At 33.1% G+C, this 17,416-nt stretch overlaps 1 protein-coding gene across 2 annotated transcripts in view; it reads left to right on the plus strand.

Moving 5' to 3' along the window:
* Positions 1–17,416, plus strand: part of SPOCK3 (SPARC (osteonectin), cwcv and kazal like domains proteoglycan 3) — a 472,976-nt gene that overhangs the window by 424,166 nt on the left and 31,394 nt on the right. For both annotated transcript variants that reach the window (XM_039221777.1, XM_039221778.1), the window contains one exon: positions 7,426–7,545. In XM_039221777.1, the coding sequence (XP_039077708.1) occupies positions 7,426–7,545 (120 nt within the window). The remainder of the gene's footprint in view (positions 1–7,425; positions 7,546–17,416) is intronic.

A 17,416-nucleotide genomic window follows, 5' to 3' on the forward strand; every position in this document is an offset into this window, starting at 1 on the left:
CTGTGTCTCCCTCTCTCTGACCCTCCCCTGCTCACACTGTCTCTCTCTCTCTCTCTCCTAGAAATAAATAAAAATATTTAATAAAAAAAGAAAGAAAGAGTTTGAGACTTGAAAAAATATTTATAGTCCCTAAAATATAAAATGAAAAAAAATGAATAATCCAAACTAAAATGTTTAATAGTTATAAACATGTCAAATTCATTAATTTTAAATTTTTATATTTATAAAATATAATTAAATTTCAGGAAGTGTGTGGCTTTTGATTTGGCAAGAATTCTTGGTTTGCCCAATGCTTTCAGATAAATGATTGCCAATTTTAAATTTAATTAGTTATTTGTTGGCAAAAGAAAATTAACTTGCAAAATTATAAAAACATTTTCAAAGACTTCATAACTTAAAGATGATTTTTAATGTATACTGCTGGTTAGGGCCTCCAAATGTAAAATATCTTGGACTTTTGGAAGGCATGGAAATGTTCTGAATATCTTTCCATCACTACTCACTCTATGTGATTTTCTCTGGGTGATGTCAGAAACCTAGAGCATTAAATACACAGTAATCTTGTGTAGATCTTACTGATATCTTATATTGTTTATTGGCAGAGAAGAGATGCTAGCGGAACATAATAGAAATTGTTCTGGATTAGAAGTACCAGTTTTGCCACGAAATAACTATGAATTGTAATGAGGTAACATATTCTCTAAGCTAATGGGTGTAATAAAGGAAACTAATACCTCAAGGTGTGATTTAATAAGTATGATTGGTAAATGTTAATTGTCTTCCCTCAGCTCTTATGCCAACAATGTGCATTTAGTATTGGCCATCAGTTTCCACGAAGAAGAGAGACAGTGCAGGGGGTGCGGAGGGGGAGTGAGGGACCCTCTACTTCCTGGTTAAAAAGACAAAAGGTATGGAAGGGATTATAATGAAAATCAACATCAACCTCCTTCCCCACTTCTCATCCCCACCCCTGGGTCACAGAGCTAATCATTTCTAAGCCTTCTTGGTTTTCCCCATCTGGCAATTAGCTCACTTTGGAAATGGCTATTTATCAACTTCAAACATTACCTTTAGATTCTCTGCTTTGATAAATGAGAATATATTTCATTTCCCTCCCACTTTCCAAAATAATTACGTGGCTATTTCTAGTTTTCCACTGATTACAACTTAAGCGGCAAAAAATATTAGCAAGACAAAAACAAAAACATTTAGCCAACTGTTTCCAATTCCATAGGCATGTCTTGTCTCCTCATTTTGTAAAACCATGATGTTAGCAATGCTGCGTCTCCCTCTCTGCATCTCATTCCCACCTGTCATTGGGAATGGTGGCTATCATTGGAGTATTCATTGCAAAAGTTGATGAACACTTAAATTATATTCTCTAACTGTTGTTAAGTCTTCTGTAAATTCTTTAAAGGTGAGTCAATTTGCATATCAGCAATTTGTACTGTATCATGATGATGTAAATATTGTTCACTGCAAGTGACAATTTGTGGTAGAATATCTGTAAAAATGCACTCTCCCTCTTGTTGTCCATCGGCTTTGTTCCATCCTTAGATGAACTATACAAGTAGTTTCAGTAATGTGCGTCTAAGTTTTTCTTGAGTGGAGTGCCTCTTTTGTGAATCTCAGGTGCTTTTCACAATGTCCTTTCATTCTGCTGCTGACCATTCTTATGGTAGCATGTGATGCAAAATTCTCTGAGTGCTTGCATATCTGAGATACCTTTATTATGTCACATTTTTTAACAATAATAGATATGAGAAACTACATTAAAATCCATTGTCCTTGGAATTTTGAAGGCTTTGTAGGCTTTGAAGGATTATAATTCTCCTATAATCCATTATTGCTAATGATTTTTGGAATACTGATGCTTGGTCTTTGGTCATAACCTTTTTTTTTTTTTTGCTCTTTTTTAATTACTTGCTTATTTTTGTTTTCTTCCTGAAAACTCTTGTAATCTTTTTATATTTCATACTCTAAATTTTAAAAGCTGTCTTGGTGTGTATATATGTGCATATTTAACTCATTCAGCTAAGAAAAGAGTTCAATGGTCCCCCTTTCTCTGAAAACTCTCTTTCTGTTACAGCAATTATTTTCTATATTTAAAAATTATTTTCTCAATTTCAAATTCTTGTTTCTCTTTAAATAACATCTGTAAGTCAAATAATGAACTAACCCTCCATGCCTCATATTCTTTCCTTCATGTTTCACCTCTTTAATCTCCCTCTATGGTTTTCATTTTACATTATAAGATTGTTTTTGGTTTTATCTCCACACATTCTATTAAATATTTTGTCTTGCCCAATACATGATTATGTGTGGTTACAAAAATATAAAGACATGTATAATTTCCAAGACCTCTTTCCTTTTCACTTGTGTATTATTATACATGTAATACCATGCTCTAATTAATAATTTGACACAACTGAAGAACCTTACATTGAAACTTAGCTTTTTCTTTATTGAAATTAATTTAGGGGTGCCTGGGTGGCTCACTTGGTTAAGCATATGACTCGGTTTCAGCTCAGTTCATGATTTCATGGTTCGTGGGATTGAGCTCCATGTTGGGCTCTGCACTGACAATGTGGAGCCTACTTGGGATTCTCTCTCTCCCACTCTGCCCCTCAATCCCTCCCCTCAAATTAAATAAACTTAAAAATTTTAGTTTAAAGCTATATTTATTATGATTTCTTATTCTGTTACTTATTCCTGACTAGAGATACCATTAGATCAGTGAGTTCCAATATTCTTTTAGTTCACTATTGGGCATAAAATTGAGAGCAGTCATTTCACTTCTGTGTCATAGTTTCCATAGCTATAAAAAACCATCATAATCTTTTACCTAATCATCCAGGCTTGATACTAAAATCAAATGTAAAACCTCATTAAAGGCATTTCATGCTGTATAAATGCAAGATATTATCTCTAGATAAGGAATCCATGTAGTAGAACTGTTGGAGAATATAAAGACAAGACATTAACTCACTCCTTCTGGGAAACATAGTAGTGAATCACTGACAACTTTTAGACACTTCAGCAGTGAGACCTGACTGGTCATGCTTCAGCTGGACCATGTCTGCAACAAAAATTTGGTAGCCAGTAAAGTAGAAATGTCATTCTATAAATAAAACTGTTTTTCTATATTTTTTAAACTAGGCATTTCCTTTTTCTGTGTGGTAAAAGGACAGTTTGACTCATGGCTTATTAAAAAATAATGGCACTATTAGCCTCTCTAAAAGCTATGAAGAAGAAGAAGAAAAGAGAAGTTTTACTGAGTAACCTCCATTTGGGGCTCTTATTAACTACTGCAGAATGTGTAGTAGCATAAGCTATAGCTTATCATTCAATTAGATCTCTGATTTTTTTCAGCACTAAAAATTGAACTTGAAGTCACGTGATTTCTTTAAAGTCAAGAAGACATTTTTATATAGGTTTTGTGTTACTGTCTTCTAAAAATAAGTTTTGCTAACATCATATATGTTATATGATGTCTCTGCAATGATAGTCATCTCACATGACTACAATTGTAACTTTCCGAAATGGAAATGTGTAAGATTTGAGTGAAGCAATGCCTGACTTGTTTTTCTAGTCGGAGTGTACTACTTTCTTGTTCTTGCTGTTAGTATTATTGGTTTGCTATAAGAATTAAAACCTTGGATTCTGAATTCCGTATTTTTGAATTCATACCTTGGCTCTGCCACTTACCAGTCTGACCTCAGAGAAGTTAGTTCTACGGCTCTCAATGCCTCAATTTCCTAACACTTAAATGGACACAAAATTAGTATTGTGAAAATCTTCTATAGAAAATCTTCACAGAATTTCTATAAGGATTAAACATGTTAACATATATAATTATAGCAGTAAGTATCGAGTGCTAGATGCTAATATCAGTATATTTTCATAATAATTTTATATTATATTATATTTATTATTATAATTATGACTACAGAATTCTTAATTCCTAAAATATTTCATTACCATACATGCATAACCTTATATTGAAACTTAAACTAAGGGACATTTGGGTGGGCTCAGTTGGTTAAGCATCTTACTCCTGATTTTGGCTCAGGTCATGATCTCACGGTTTATGAGTTCTACCCTGTGCTGGACTCTGCATTGATAGTGTGGATTGTCAGTGTGGAGCCTGCTTGGGATTCTCTCTCTCCCCTCTCTCTCTGCCTCTACCTTGCTCACTCTCTCTCTCCCTCTCTCAAAATAAATAGATAAGTGACTTAAAAATTAAAAAAAAAAAACAAAGAAACAAGCTAAGTTGTCTGTGACACACAATAAATATATATGATGTTTCATATTTGGATAAAATGTTAAATTGCTATACCAATAATATATTAATGCTTAATAAGTGTTATATTTACTAACAAAGAAAAGAAAATATATACCAATCTGTTCAAATTTAACCATTCTTTAGCAGATATTTTATTGGATAAAACTCTGTTCTTTGCTGGGTCCGGTATGGGGGGAAAAATACATAAGGCAGACAAAGGAAATGAACTAAATTTCATCTTGAAATCTTCATTTGCTTAAAGTAGGTAGTGAATTAATATACTATACCTCTTAAAAGTATAAATGTACATATATTGTTGTCTCCCAGCAATGCATGTCCCCACCATCCAATTCCCATTGCAGAGGTGACAATGTTTCAATCTCTTTTCTGTATTTCCGAAGATAGTTTTTAAATTTTTAGGTAGTTTGTTTATTTTTGAGAGAGGAAGAAAGACAAAGCACGAATGGGGAAGGGGTAGAGAGAGAGGGAGACACAGAATCCCAAGCAGGCTCCAAGCTCTGAGCTGATAGCAGAGAGCCCAAAGCAGGGCTTGAAATCACCAACTATGAGATCATTACCCGAGCCAAAGTCAGACACTTAACCAACTGAGCCACTCAGGTGACTCTATTTTCAGAGATATTTTAAGCATATATCAACAAATGCATTTCCCAACCTTTGTATACCAATGGAAGCATATTAAATACACTTTTTCCTCTTTATTGTTCATTCGTTTTGTTTGGTTTGGTTTTTTACCAAAATAAAAAGCTATATAGTGTGTTGAGGTATATATCAGTACAAATGACCTTCTAAACATTATTAATGACTTAGAGAGCTTCACTGGATGGATGTACCTGAATAATCTCACCATGCCCCTGCTGATCAACAGTTTTGTTAACAAACTTGCTGTTATAAGAGTGCTGAAAAAATAATATTGTACAAATTGAATTAGTTGGTGTATATGTAGTATATTGTATAGCTTTTAAAAAAAGGAATTGCTGGATAAAGGGTTAACTCAAGGTCATTAATTTTTAAAGAAATTTTAATTTTAAATTTATTTTGAATATTAATACAGCTATATAACATACAAATCAAAAAGAAAAAAATGAATGATAAAAATAAGACTCTCACACCAGTTTCCTATATTCATCCTGTTCCTCTAACTGGAGATAATTAGTCTTGTTCACTTTCTATATAGCCTTCCAGAGAGATATGTGATGCATATATGTATATGAAGAAGAATTCTTCTTTTACAGGTGGGCTTTTTTTCTTTAGCATAAAAGATTATAGCAGGAGACTGTTGCCTGGATGTTTAATTAAACAGAGATACCAGGCTAGAATGTAAATAATCATATTAGGAGTGTACTATATACTGCCTTATCACTGAGACTCAGCCATTGTAGATCTTATCGGTACAGTGATGTCTTCTGGGACTTTTTCTATAATTCATTGTTTTCCCAATGAAAGGATAGTGGTGATGTCTATACATTGCTCTGTCCTTGACCAAGGATTTTCAAACTTACTACCATCTGCCTCTACATTTAGCACAACAGATTCATTCTGGGACTCCTCTATACCATCACCCTAAAAATGCCTTTTCCCTCTCTCTTACATCTTTGATTTTCTGTGTCTCAGCCATCCTCTTTCTTGGTTCTCTGTCTGGTATATCACATCCTCCAGTAGCTTCCTAAAGAAAGATTTTTGTTTTTTAATCTTGTGTATTAGAAGATCTCTCTAGCTTATTCTCTCCCCTGATTTTCCTGGATATGAGATTCTCAGTTTAAAACGCAAAGCAATTTTTCAATTGTTTTTCTGACTACCAATGTTGTGGATGGAAAATGAAGACATCCTGATTCTTTATTCCAGTTTATGACAATGTTTGTTACTCTTCCCCTTGGCAGTGGCAGCTTGTGGGGGTCTCTTTTTTGCTTTCATTGTTCTAAAATATCACAAGGCTTTGCTGGTGTGAATCAGCCACCCTACTAGTTACTTGGAAGATCCTATTAATCTGGAATTCTATTCCCTTTAATACTAAGAAGTGGTCTTAAATTATATTGCATTACATTATACTATATTTTATATCACAAATGTTACATTATATATAATACACAGGGTAATATAATATATAGTTTATATTAAACTTAATGTAACATTTATAAATCAGTATGTAAATTATTTTTTTAACAAAATGAACAAGATTCCTATTAAAGAGTGCTTGTCAGTTCAGGAAATTACAGAGGAATTAGATCCACATTAACAATGTGCCCTCTAAACAATGTAAATAACTATTGTATATATTTTCAAAATATTTTGGCAACAAATGACTAGATTTGACATACCATATTTCACCATTAATCTCTCACATACATAAACACACACATATACATAGATGCACACATAGATACATATATAACATATTCTACTATCTTTATTATAGAGACTATTCTGAAGAATATAATTACTGGTAGATAACAGTATTTTTAGAAAAAGAAATTAAGTTAAGCTCCAAATGTCAAAGTTTGCTGACACCTTATTCTTAAAACAGAAATTTATATGATTTTCTTAAATATTTTACAATCTTTCCTAATGTCAAATAAGATAGCTTTTCCTTTTCTATGCATAAAAATACATATAGGATTAACTGAATAAAGACAGTATATGTTTGTAATTGATAATTCCTACACATATTTAATATGCCAATGCATATTTATAAATCATAACATATTATAATAGCTATGGCCAATAATAAATGTGTAAGTATTCATTTTGAATTTTCAGCCTTTTATTTCCCCAGATCATCTACCATGTTACCATGACAAGTGTTTGGCACAGAAATACTATGACTGAATTTATGTGATATTGATAATAAGAACATTCAATCAGGTGCTATATGCCACTAAGGAGTGGAAGTAGAATTCCACAGATAGTTTTCCTTTATTGAATAAAATGTTATCATCATATTACATCTTGATGTTAGAAACACATATTTTTCATTTTTAAAAAGCTGAACATACTTAAAAATTGTATCATATTTCTTTCTCATATTCACTGTTACTTTTCAGTTATTGGGATACTTTGAGAACTAGCATTGGCATTATACTAAGTTATTATTCAAGATTTGTGTTGTTTCTCTCTGTTTTCAGCGTGCAGTGACCTGGAGTTCAGGGAAGTGGCAAACAGATTGAGAGACTGGTTCAAGGCCCTTCATGAAAGTGGAAGTCAAAACAAGAAGACAAAAGCATTACTGAGGCCTGAGAGAAGCAGTAAGATTTTTAAATTTGATATGTGCCATTGTCTTTGATATGGGATTTTATTTCCAATGAATCACCTAGAACAAAACACATATTTCAAAATGTATTCTTTGCTTAGGTGCCGAACAAATACCAGAACACTGTTATTACTTCCAAGCACACTCATAGTATTTTGCAAGGAAATAAAACATTTGTGACAACTCTTATTGGTAAAAAAATATATATCCCCACAGAGACAACATTAACTTCCAGCTGAAGTGAAAGAGTAGGAATATTTTTCAGCGGTTTGATAGGAGTAGTAAAGAATGAAACAACACAGGAAATGAAGGTAAGCATGTTAGAGTACTTAGATTATTACACACACAATTAGCCCCCCATGCTTCCCACAGGTTGCCCTTTACATGAAGGCTTTGGAAACATTTCTACTTTGACCCGACAAAGTCAGTAGACAAAAAGGACACTTTCCATTACACACTGCAGATCAAATTCATAAAAAAGAAGAAAGCAAGAGCCATATAAATATTATATGATTTTTTTATAATCTGTATAATTTCCTCAGAGTGTTTTCTAATTCCCTAGCAATGAGACATAGAAATTGAAATAAAGTGCTTGCTGTGAGTAACTTAATGAACTTTTCATTTTATAGTTTCTCTCTTATAAAAACAATATTTATTACACATTTAATACATATAAAAGAAAGATACTGAAGTATGACCTTAATGGGGGGAGCTTTTAAAGACTGAAATATTTCCTCTAAAATACAAGATGTGATAGGACAGTAATCAGAAGCAGCATCTCGTGGTTGACAAAGTCCCAAGTGCACGCCCTTCTTTGCTCATTGTGACATGACCCATTCGCTCTCCCTTGCAGTCCTCAAATACAGGTTTCTAGCAAAATAACATCATAGGTGGCCTGATTATCCATAAACTTTATTTCCTAAAATGTCTTATTTTTTTTTCTTTTTGTCAAGGAATTTTTCTACAGTCCCAACCTTTTCTATTTATGAATCTTATATATGTTCTTAAATACTTCAATAATTCTTTTTTGATTAAACTAATGATTAAACTAATGAAGCTACTAATTTTTTGATTAAACTAATGGAACTGGTTGGCATGCAGGAGAAGTGGAGATGGGATGTTAGTCTATGTCTTCCATGCTAGTACTTGCTGTCCTTAAGTAATCTGAAAAATTCAACATTCCGCTCACTTCATACAAAGCCTTAAACATGTGCTACTTTCAACCAAGCATAGACAACAATTAAGGCTCATAGGAACAATACAGAAAAATCTGGCTCCAGATATGGTCTAAAAGAAGAGACAGTGCTTTGTCAAACATTGTTGACCGTGAATTCATATGTTAGTTTCAACCCAATGAAATTACCAACTTTGGAATCACAAAACAATAGTTTTCAAAGGGTCCATGGGAGAAAAAGTATCTGAAAATTCACTACTTAACCCTATTTTTACTCATATTTACACATCTCTTTTTATATGTAGATTAATCTAAATTAGTCTAAATTATTTTCTTTTCCAGATAATACAAAACTTTTATCTATTTAATTTTTGCTGCAGTGTTATAATGAGTAAATATACAAATTAAGACACAACATCTTGTGTTTTCCCTTATCATACTCTCAAAACCCGGCCTCATTATATATGAACTACATAGCTGCTAATGATCCTGAAACCGAATGCAGAATGTGTAATATATTCTCTAGCTTCATTTTGTTTTCCTATTCAGAAGCCAGATTGCTAAAAACAATTAGTACAAATTGCTCTTGTGGCCTAACCATTGCTTGCTGACTTCTCTTGGGGGTTTTAGGAGGTGTTACAGGATTTTCATTAATGCAGTTCCCCATAGGAGAGAAATTGCTTCCTATTTGCTGTTTTGGGGGTGTCTCAGAACACTTTTCACCCAGGTATCTGTACTCTCTCACTTTATTCAGCTTGTTGCTTAAATATCTGGCATAAGATGCCCTCCCTTCTACCTCATATGAAATTTCAACACCAGCACAGAGCATTTGCCTAAGCATTATGCTGCTTTGCTTTGCTTTGTATCATGTGTCACCACTTGATTGAAGAATGTTTACTAGTTTATTTTCTCACTCTTCCAAATAAAATGTAAGTTCTATTAGGCCAGGAATTTTCTGCTGTGGAATCTCCAGCTACTAGAAACAGCTCTGGCACATAATAAGGACTCAGTGATGACAAGTAATAAAGTGAAATGTAGCTGGTTCCTTATTGTTGAATGACACCCAGATTCCAGGGGGACAAGTCTCAGTGGGAGGATTTAAATAAGAGTCAAGGCCTGGGGTACCTGGGTGGCTGCATTGGTTAAGCACTGGGCTCTTGATCTCTGCTCAGGTCATGCTCTCACAATTGGTGAGATGGAGCCCCACATGGGCTCTGCACTGACAGTGCGGAGCCTGCTTGGAATTCTGTCTCTCCTCTTTCTCTGCCTAGCCCACACTGTCTCTTTCTCTTTCTCAAAATAAATAAATGAACTTTTTAAAAATCATAAAAAAGAGTCAAGGCTTGATGAAACTTAAATGGGAAAATATTCTTCTTCTTTTTATAAGGCAATAGATCTTGAATGTGGACTATGGCTTCATAAAAAACAGGAAAACTTGCTAGCCTCACACTGGCTATCACATTAATAGTGTCATATATTTTATGTTAGTTAAACATCTTGTTACACCTTACAGAAGTGTAAAATACAGAAGTAATTTAAGGTATGGTGGAAAATGGTAAGGTTTTTTCTTAGTGGATATTTTAGTAGTTACTCTTAATTCTCTAACACAATAGGATACTAACCTGAGTTTTTAACTGACCAAATTTTATCACAACCATTACATAAAGCATAGTGTTGTCATTGGCTAAGAAAAATTCATTGTTGATCTGAATATTGGATAGTGTAAATATTTCATAATGAAATGTTTTCAGCTGACAAAGGAGATCAATAATGTTACAGCGTTTTTTAAAGAAATTAAGCAAGTTGGTAAAGATTGCCATTATTTTTTAAACAACCTATATGCACATTATATAAAAACTCAGGTTTCTTTGATTTTTGTTTGAATATATTTTAGAGCTATCACTGACCAATGATTAACTAAAGAAAAGCAACTAAAATGATACAGTTTTAAATGCATTTTTGATAAGAAGGTGAAGGAAATCAAGCTATTTAGCCACTGATTCTGTTATCTTTAAACTATGAACATAGTTATTTGAGGCTTTTTTCAGGAAGTATATGTTGTACATAATGTAATCTGTATACTGGATATATGGGGTTTTTATTATTATTTAAATCTACAAAAAATTAAGAACAGAAATACTATGCACATTTTTTTGCTTTTGTTTATGTTTTAATAGTTCAGTTGAGTGGAGGTGGGGGAGGGGTATCCTTTGTTGAAACAGATACTGTATTAATTTTATTTTTGTTGATTTGGAAAGCATCAGGACATCAGAATCATATGTAAAATCCTCAGATTAACAGTCTAACTCAGATTAAAATAATGTCTCATTTTTGCTTTCCTAGATACCAAATGCTCTCCTCAATCAGAGAAAATTATACAATTACTTAAAGCCCCAGGGTAAATGAATACATTTTAATTTCTTATCAAGACATTGTTCACTTTATGTCATGCTGCCTTCACATTGAGAGGAAGATTGAATTTGGAATCAGATGACTTAAAACAGTGCCCTATTTTAATGCAAGTAGGAGCTTTTTAGGTATAGCTGGGAAGTTTATCTTTTGAAAACAAAGATTTGTAAAGTTGGTAGATAAATGTTCTTTTCTTATTTCAAGTAATAAAATGAAAGATCCAGATCATTGCTTATTTTGTTTGTTCTCATTATTGAGACATCTGGCATTTTCTTCTTTTATTTGGTAGGCAATAACTCTATCATAAAATTTAATTGTGCACTTTAGCATTATAAGGATATTATCTTAATATTTAGATACTGTAATCTGATAGAAATTTATTTCATATTTAGCAAAATTAATGTAATTCTACACAAATTAAAACTATAACTATAAGCTAAAGATGCTAAATGAATAATGTCTTATAATAAAATTGTTTTGTCACAATCATTGTCTCCTGGAAATTTTTCCAGTTGGTTTGGTTAGGCACCAAACTTTTGGTGAGCCTTTAGTCTTTAGGAACTATACTGTTAGCTTTGTCAATTTTGGAATCATTAACAAGTGGTTGCTTCTCACAGAGTGAGTGAAATATTGTCAATTTTATCACATTTAGTTTACCCCATTTCAAAATATAATCACATCAGATGTTCAGAGCATATTTAACTGGTAGTTTAACTATTAGAAACTAGTAAAAAAATGAAATGACACCTTCTTCCCAAAAAGATTCTAACAAAGAGATCTAAAAAAGTCTATGCAGAAAAATAAATAAAATATAACATTAATACAGTATTTCGTATATAGTCAGTCATTTATAACATGGGCATTATTTCTATTGAATTTATTGCAATGCCAGTTGAGGAACACACAAAAACCTGGAATGTGTGCATAATAGGTGTCTTAAAAGCATCAGATAGTGATAGCTAAAACACAGGGGGAATGTGTAAATAAGAAGGAAAGAAAATTGCTCAAAAGTATAACTATCTGGGGTTATTTAACGCAGAAACAAATGGTTCTATACACCACAGCAGTCCTTGGACCATATGCTAGCCAATAAAAAAGCAATTAATTTTATAATGATTCCTTTGAGACATTAATTGAGTGTTTAATTATTTTAACATATCATGGATATGAAGGAAAATATATATATAACATTGTATTTTTCTATTTCTTTAAATGTTTACACTATATAATTTAATTACACATGTAACATAACTTTTTTTTAAATGACATGTGAAGATATATGAAGAAAGTTAATATCCTTTAACCAAACCAATCCATTCCTCCCATCATGAGATAAAAAATTGTTAGGAGTTAGATAGATAGATAGATAGATAGATATAGATATGTATATATATACATGTATATAATCACATACAATTCTACTTTACTCTCATACGACTTACATATTCACATCAGCTTTTTTGATATGTGAGATCATACTATATGCAGTATGTGACAGCATCATTACTATGCATTACTAACCTTTTAACTGTTTATTGTATTGCAAATATTCTCTTACTACATATTCTCTATATTGATTTTAGAGTTCTTAGATTGTGTTCATGAAGAACATACTTTCATAAAACATTTCCCTGGATATTCTTCTTTTTTTAATTTTTTAAAATGTTTTATTTATTGCTGAGAGAGAGAGAGAGAGATAGCACGAGCAGGGGAGGGTCAGAGAGAGAGGGAGATACAGAATCTGAAGCAGGCTCCAGGCTCCGAGCTAGCTGTCAACACAGAACCCTATGCGGGGCTCAAACCTACGAACTGTGAGATCATGACCCGAGCCGAAGTCAGACGCTTAACTGACTGAGCCACCCAGATGCCCCTTCCCTGGATATTCTTCTAATGTATAGATTCTTGCATGTTAATTTTTGAGTCATCCAAAATTCATTGGTGTGAGATAGGATTCTGGCAATAGTTATGTTTCTTCACTGAATTAAAGCAACATCTTTGCAATTATTTAACCCATGTTTATGTCTCTCTTTTCTAAGTTCTCTATATATTTTTGTTCTTGCTGTTATTCATTTCTATTATAATTTTGTTATGTTTTGACATACTTTGTGTGATTTCAGATCTTTCAAATTTGTTATGATCTGTTTTATGGCCCAGAATATGTTTCATATGCACATGAAAGGAACTGGTATTCTGCTATTAATTGTTGCAGTGTTTTATCAATATAAATTACTCCAAGTTGTTGATAATGTTGTTCAGATTTTCTAATACCTTGAATGTTTTTCTGTCTACCTGTTCTACTGATTATTTACAGAGTAGTGTTGAGGTCTCCAGATAAAATTGGGAATTTGTCTATTACTCCAGTCGGTTCTATTATTTTTTTCTCATGCACTTTAAACCTTCAGTTTAGATACAGATATATTCAGGGTTGTTATGTCTCCTTATTGAAATATTCATCATTATGTAACATATCTTTTTATTGTGGTAACGTTCCTTATTCTGAATCCTAATATATTATTAGCATTGTCAATCTGGCTTTTTCTTTTCCTATTAATGTTTGCCTGGTATACTTTCCCAGGCTTTTAATTTCAAACTTCTATGACATGTTATTTAGTTCCCTTGAAAACAATATATAATTAGAGTCATAGTTGGTTTTTGTTGTGTGTGTGTGACTATTAATACATTTTTTGTATTTTAATTGATATGCTTAGGGTATTTACATTTAAATATAATCATTGATTTGGTTTCATTATAATATACTTTCTTGCTAGTTTTCTATCTTTTCCATCTCTTCTTGGCCCAGTGTTTCTTCTTATGATGCTTTATTTCAGAATAAGTAAGTATTTTTATTATTTCATTTTATTTCTACTCTTGGTTTATTATTTTTATCTCCTTTTGAAAGTTTTTTTAATGTTTACACTAGGATTTACAAGATACAAATTTAATTTGTCACAGTCTACTTTTAAATAATATCTGCCATATTATATATATATTAGAAGAACTTATAATTCTCAATTTATCCCATCTTTTATGCTATTTTAACATATGTTTTGCCTTAATATATGCTTCAAACACACATTGCTAATAACTTTAGATTAGACATTCAATGATTTTTTAATTGAGGTATAAATAACATCATATTGTTTCAAGTGTAGAACATATTGATTCAACAATATTTTACATTATATTGTCAATCTCACATGATTAGTGCATCCCCACCTGTCACTGTAAAACATTATATTAATATTATTGACTATATTTCCTATGCTGTACTTAACCATCTCTGTGACTTATTTATTTATAACTGGAATTTGCACCTCTTAATCCCCTTTATCTACTTCACCAACCTTCCCACCCACCTCCCCTCTGGCAGCCACCACTTCCTTCTCTGTATTTAAGAGTCTGTGTTTTATAAGAGTCTGTATTTTCTCTGGGTAAAGAACTTTTGGTCTAGAGCTCTATTTTTCATTCAGCACGTCACAGATGTCTTTCAATCATATTCTGGCTTACATGGTTTCAGCTTAGAAGTCTGCTATCAATCTCTTTTCTTTGTCCCTCTATAGAAAAATGCATTTGCCTCTAGATGCTTTAAAGATTTTTCTCCTTATTAATTGGTTTTGAGCAGTTTGACTCTGATGTGGATTGGTTTTGTCCCTGTCTTTATTTGCTTTACCTTTTTGGAGTCCTTAAAGACAAGGACCTCTGTGATTTAATGTATTTCATTAATTTTGGAAAAGACTCCATTAAGTCTTGAAATATTTCTTCTACCCTGTTTTCTCTCCCTTCTTCTAACAATTTGAATTACTTTTCTTTGGACTGTTTAACAATGATATGCAGCTCTTGTATGTTCTGTTTTTCTCGTCCCCATCCTCTTCCTTTGTTTTCTCCCTCTTCTTTTTTTTTAAATGTTTACTTGTTTTTGAGACAGAGGGTGCATGCACGTGTGCTCACACAGTGGGGGCGGGGCAGAGAAAGAGAGAGACGGAGGATCCAAAGTGGGCTTTGTGCTGACAGCAGTGAGCTGGATGTGGGGCTGAACTCACAAACTATGAGATCATGACCTGAGCTATAGATGGATGCTCTCCCTTCTTACCCCACCTCCCCATATTTCTGGCTTGTCTGTTTCTTATAGTTTCCACCTACAGTTCCAATGCAAACTTTGCTTTTATACTTTAGCCTTTCACATTTTAGTCCTATTAATTTCAAAGTATTTCTCTGTGAGTTGCTACATCTGTCATATCTGATTTTGATTCTATTGAATGATTTGTCTCTTGGCAATGCCATTTTTTTTCCTAAATCTTTTTCCTTCTGCATTTGTAGGTCTCTATTTCTTTGCTCAAAAATGGACATATTATATAGGATGGTAGAGACTGAGATAAATAGTATCAATGCCTACACAAGGTGCTTTTTTTTTTTTTTTTAACTTGGCCTTTAGTAACATGATTGAGTCAATCTAGTCACATACTGAACTAGGTTTTGGTTGTTTTGGTCTATTATTGTTACCCTCAAGGCATCTCAGACTTCAGCTGCCTGTTTTGGCCTTGTGCTTCTGGTGAGGCTGATTTGCCATCTTCTTTTTCTCCACTTGTTTGTTTATGTTTTTCTTTGCAACAGAGTCTCAAAGAGGGTTCTTCACCACAATATCACTCCTCCACTATTGGTAGACGGTTGATACTGCTTATTTAACACTTAGTAACCAGATAGCAGGAGCATTCCTTTGTATTCTTGTTAAGCAATAGTCTTAGGCAGGTGTTATTCACCTATATACCGGGATTTCAGAGAATCTTCTGAGATCTTCTGCCTTTTTTAGGGCAGGGGTTCCCTGATGATCTATACTCAGGACATTGTCCTGCCTGTTACTCAGAGAGAGCTGGTGTGTTTTTTGTTTATTTTCTTTGCCAATCTTCTGGGTGCAACGTAACATCTTGTCCCTAGTAACGTAAAGCTTTGTTCCATAAGGGATATAGGAAAATAGGATTCAGGTGGGCACTCACACCTTTCTCACAGCAGCTTCTGTTTCTTGGGTGGCTTTATTAGCTCTCTCACCCTACCCTAAATCTTCCTTAAAAGTCCTGGCTGATTTTTGGTTTGTTTGTTTTTGTTTTTTTTAATAAAATCTGTCAATGGTTGTGAATTCCTCTGCCTTTTGTGGCTTCTAGGGGTTGCTTCATGCCATGCTAACCTATACACAGCCCTCGGCAATCCTTTGAAGATTTTAGCTGATTTCTCCGGGTTAGCTTATATAGTGTTCCATGGCTGTCTCAGGTGATCTGTGGTCACAGGCCATCTCTTTTTGGAGGTAGACGCCTGTGTTTTAGGCCATGGGTTATTGCATCGTCCAGGGACACAGAGTTCCTCATGGGTTCCAAATAATTGTGGTTTTGTAAATTATTCATATTTTCCATATTGTTAGGGTGAGAGTAGCACGCTTTCAATTATAGAATTTCTGATCAGATGCCAGGATGTAATTGAATCGTTGTTTAATTGTGACATGTCATTTTCTTCTTCCTGATTTCAAGTTGGGAGTTAATCTTTAGGTCTTAAGAGTTTGACCAGAAATGTCCCTTTTTGGTGTGTTTATTTTGCTTGAGGACCATTGTAATCTTTTAATCTGTAAATTTAGACATTTAAGCAAAATTTCTTCCAATATCTTCTCAAATTATTTTTTGCACCATAATCTTTCTCTTCTCCTCTGGGGCTTCAATTACATGTGCTGTACCTCATGTATTATCCAGCAGTTTCCTTAGGCACTTTTCATTTCTTTCCTTGCTTTTCCTCACATTAGATCGTTGCAACTGATCTTTATTCAAGTTTCTTTTTTTTCTCTGTGAACTCAATTCTGCTGTTGAATTCATCTGGTGATTATTTTTTTATGTTTTATACATTGCTTCATTATTTTCTTTCTGAATTTCCATTTTGTTCTTTCTTATAGTTTCTATTTCTCTACTAATAGTTCCTGTCATTGTAATAAGAAGCATTCTGTTCATTAAAGACACCTATTTTAGTTACTTTAGAATCCTGTCCGCTAATTCCAACAACCTTATCCTATATCAGATTCATTCCCAGTTGATTGTCTTTTGTTTTAAGAACATTTCCTTTTTCCCAGGTGCTTCAGACATCTCATAACTCTGGATGTTGTTCCAGATGCCACGTATACTAAATTGTGGAATGCTTTGTTATTTTAGTCCAGTGAGTGTTTTTTTATTTTAGCAGATGATTAATTTTGCTGTACTCAAAAAATGAGAACTGTATTTCTTGAAATCCAGCTCTGATCTCAATTCAGATG

The sequence above is a fragment of the Hyaena hyaena genome, unplaced genomic scaffold, assembly GCF_003009895.1.
Source record: "Hyaena hyaena isolate Hyena2069 unplaced genomic scaffold, ASM300989v1 scaffold_1010, whole genome shotgun sequence".
NCBI classification, from domain to species: domain Eukaryota; kingdom Metazoa; phylum Chordata; class Mammalia; order Carnivora; family Hyaenidae; genus Hyaena; species Hyaena hyaena.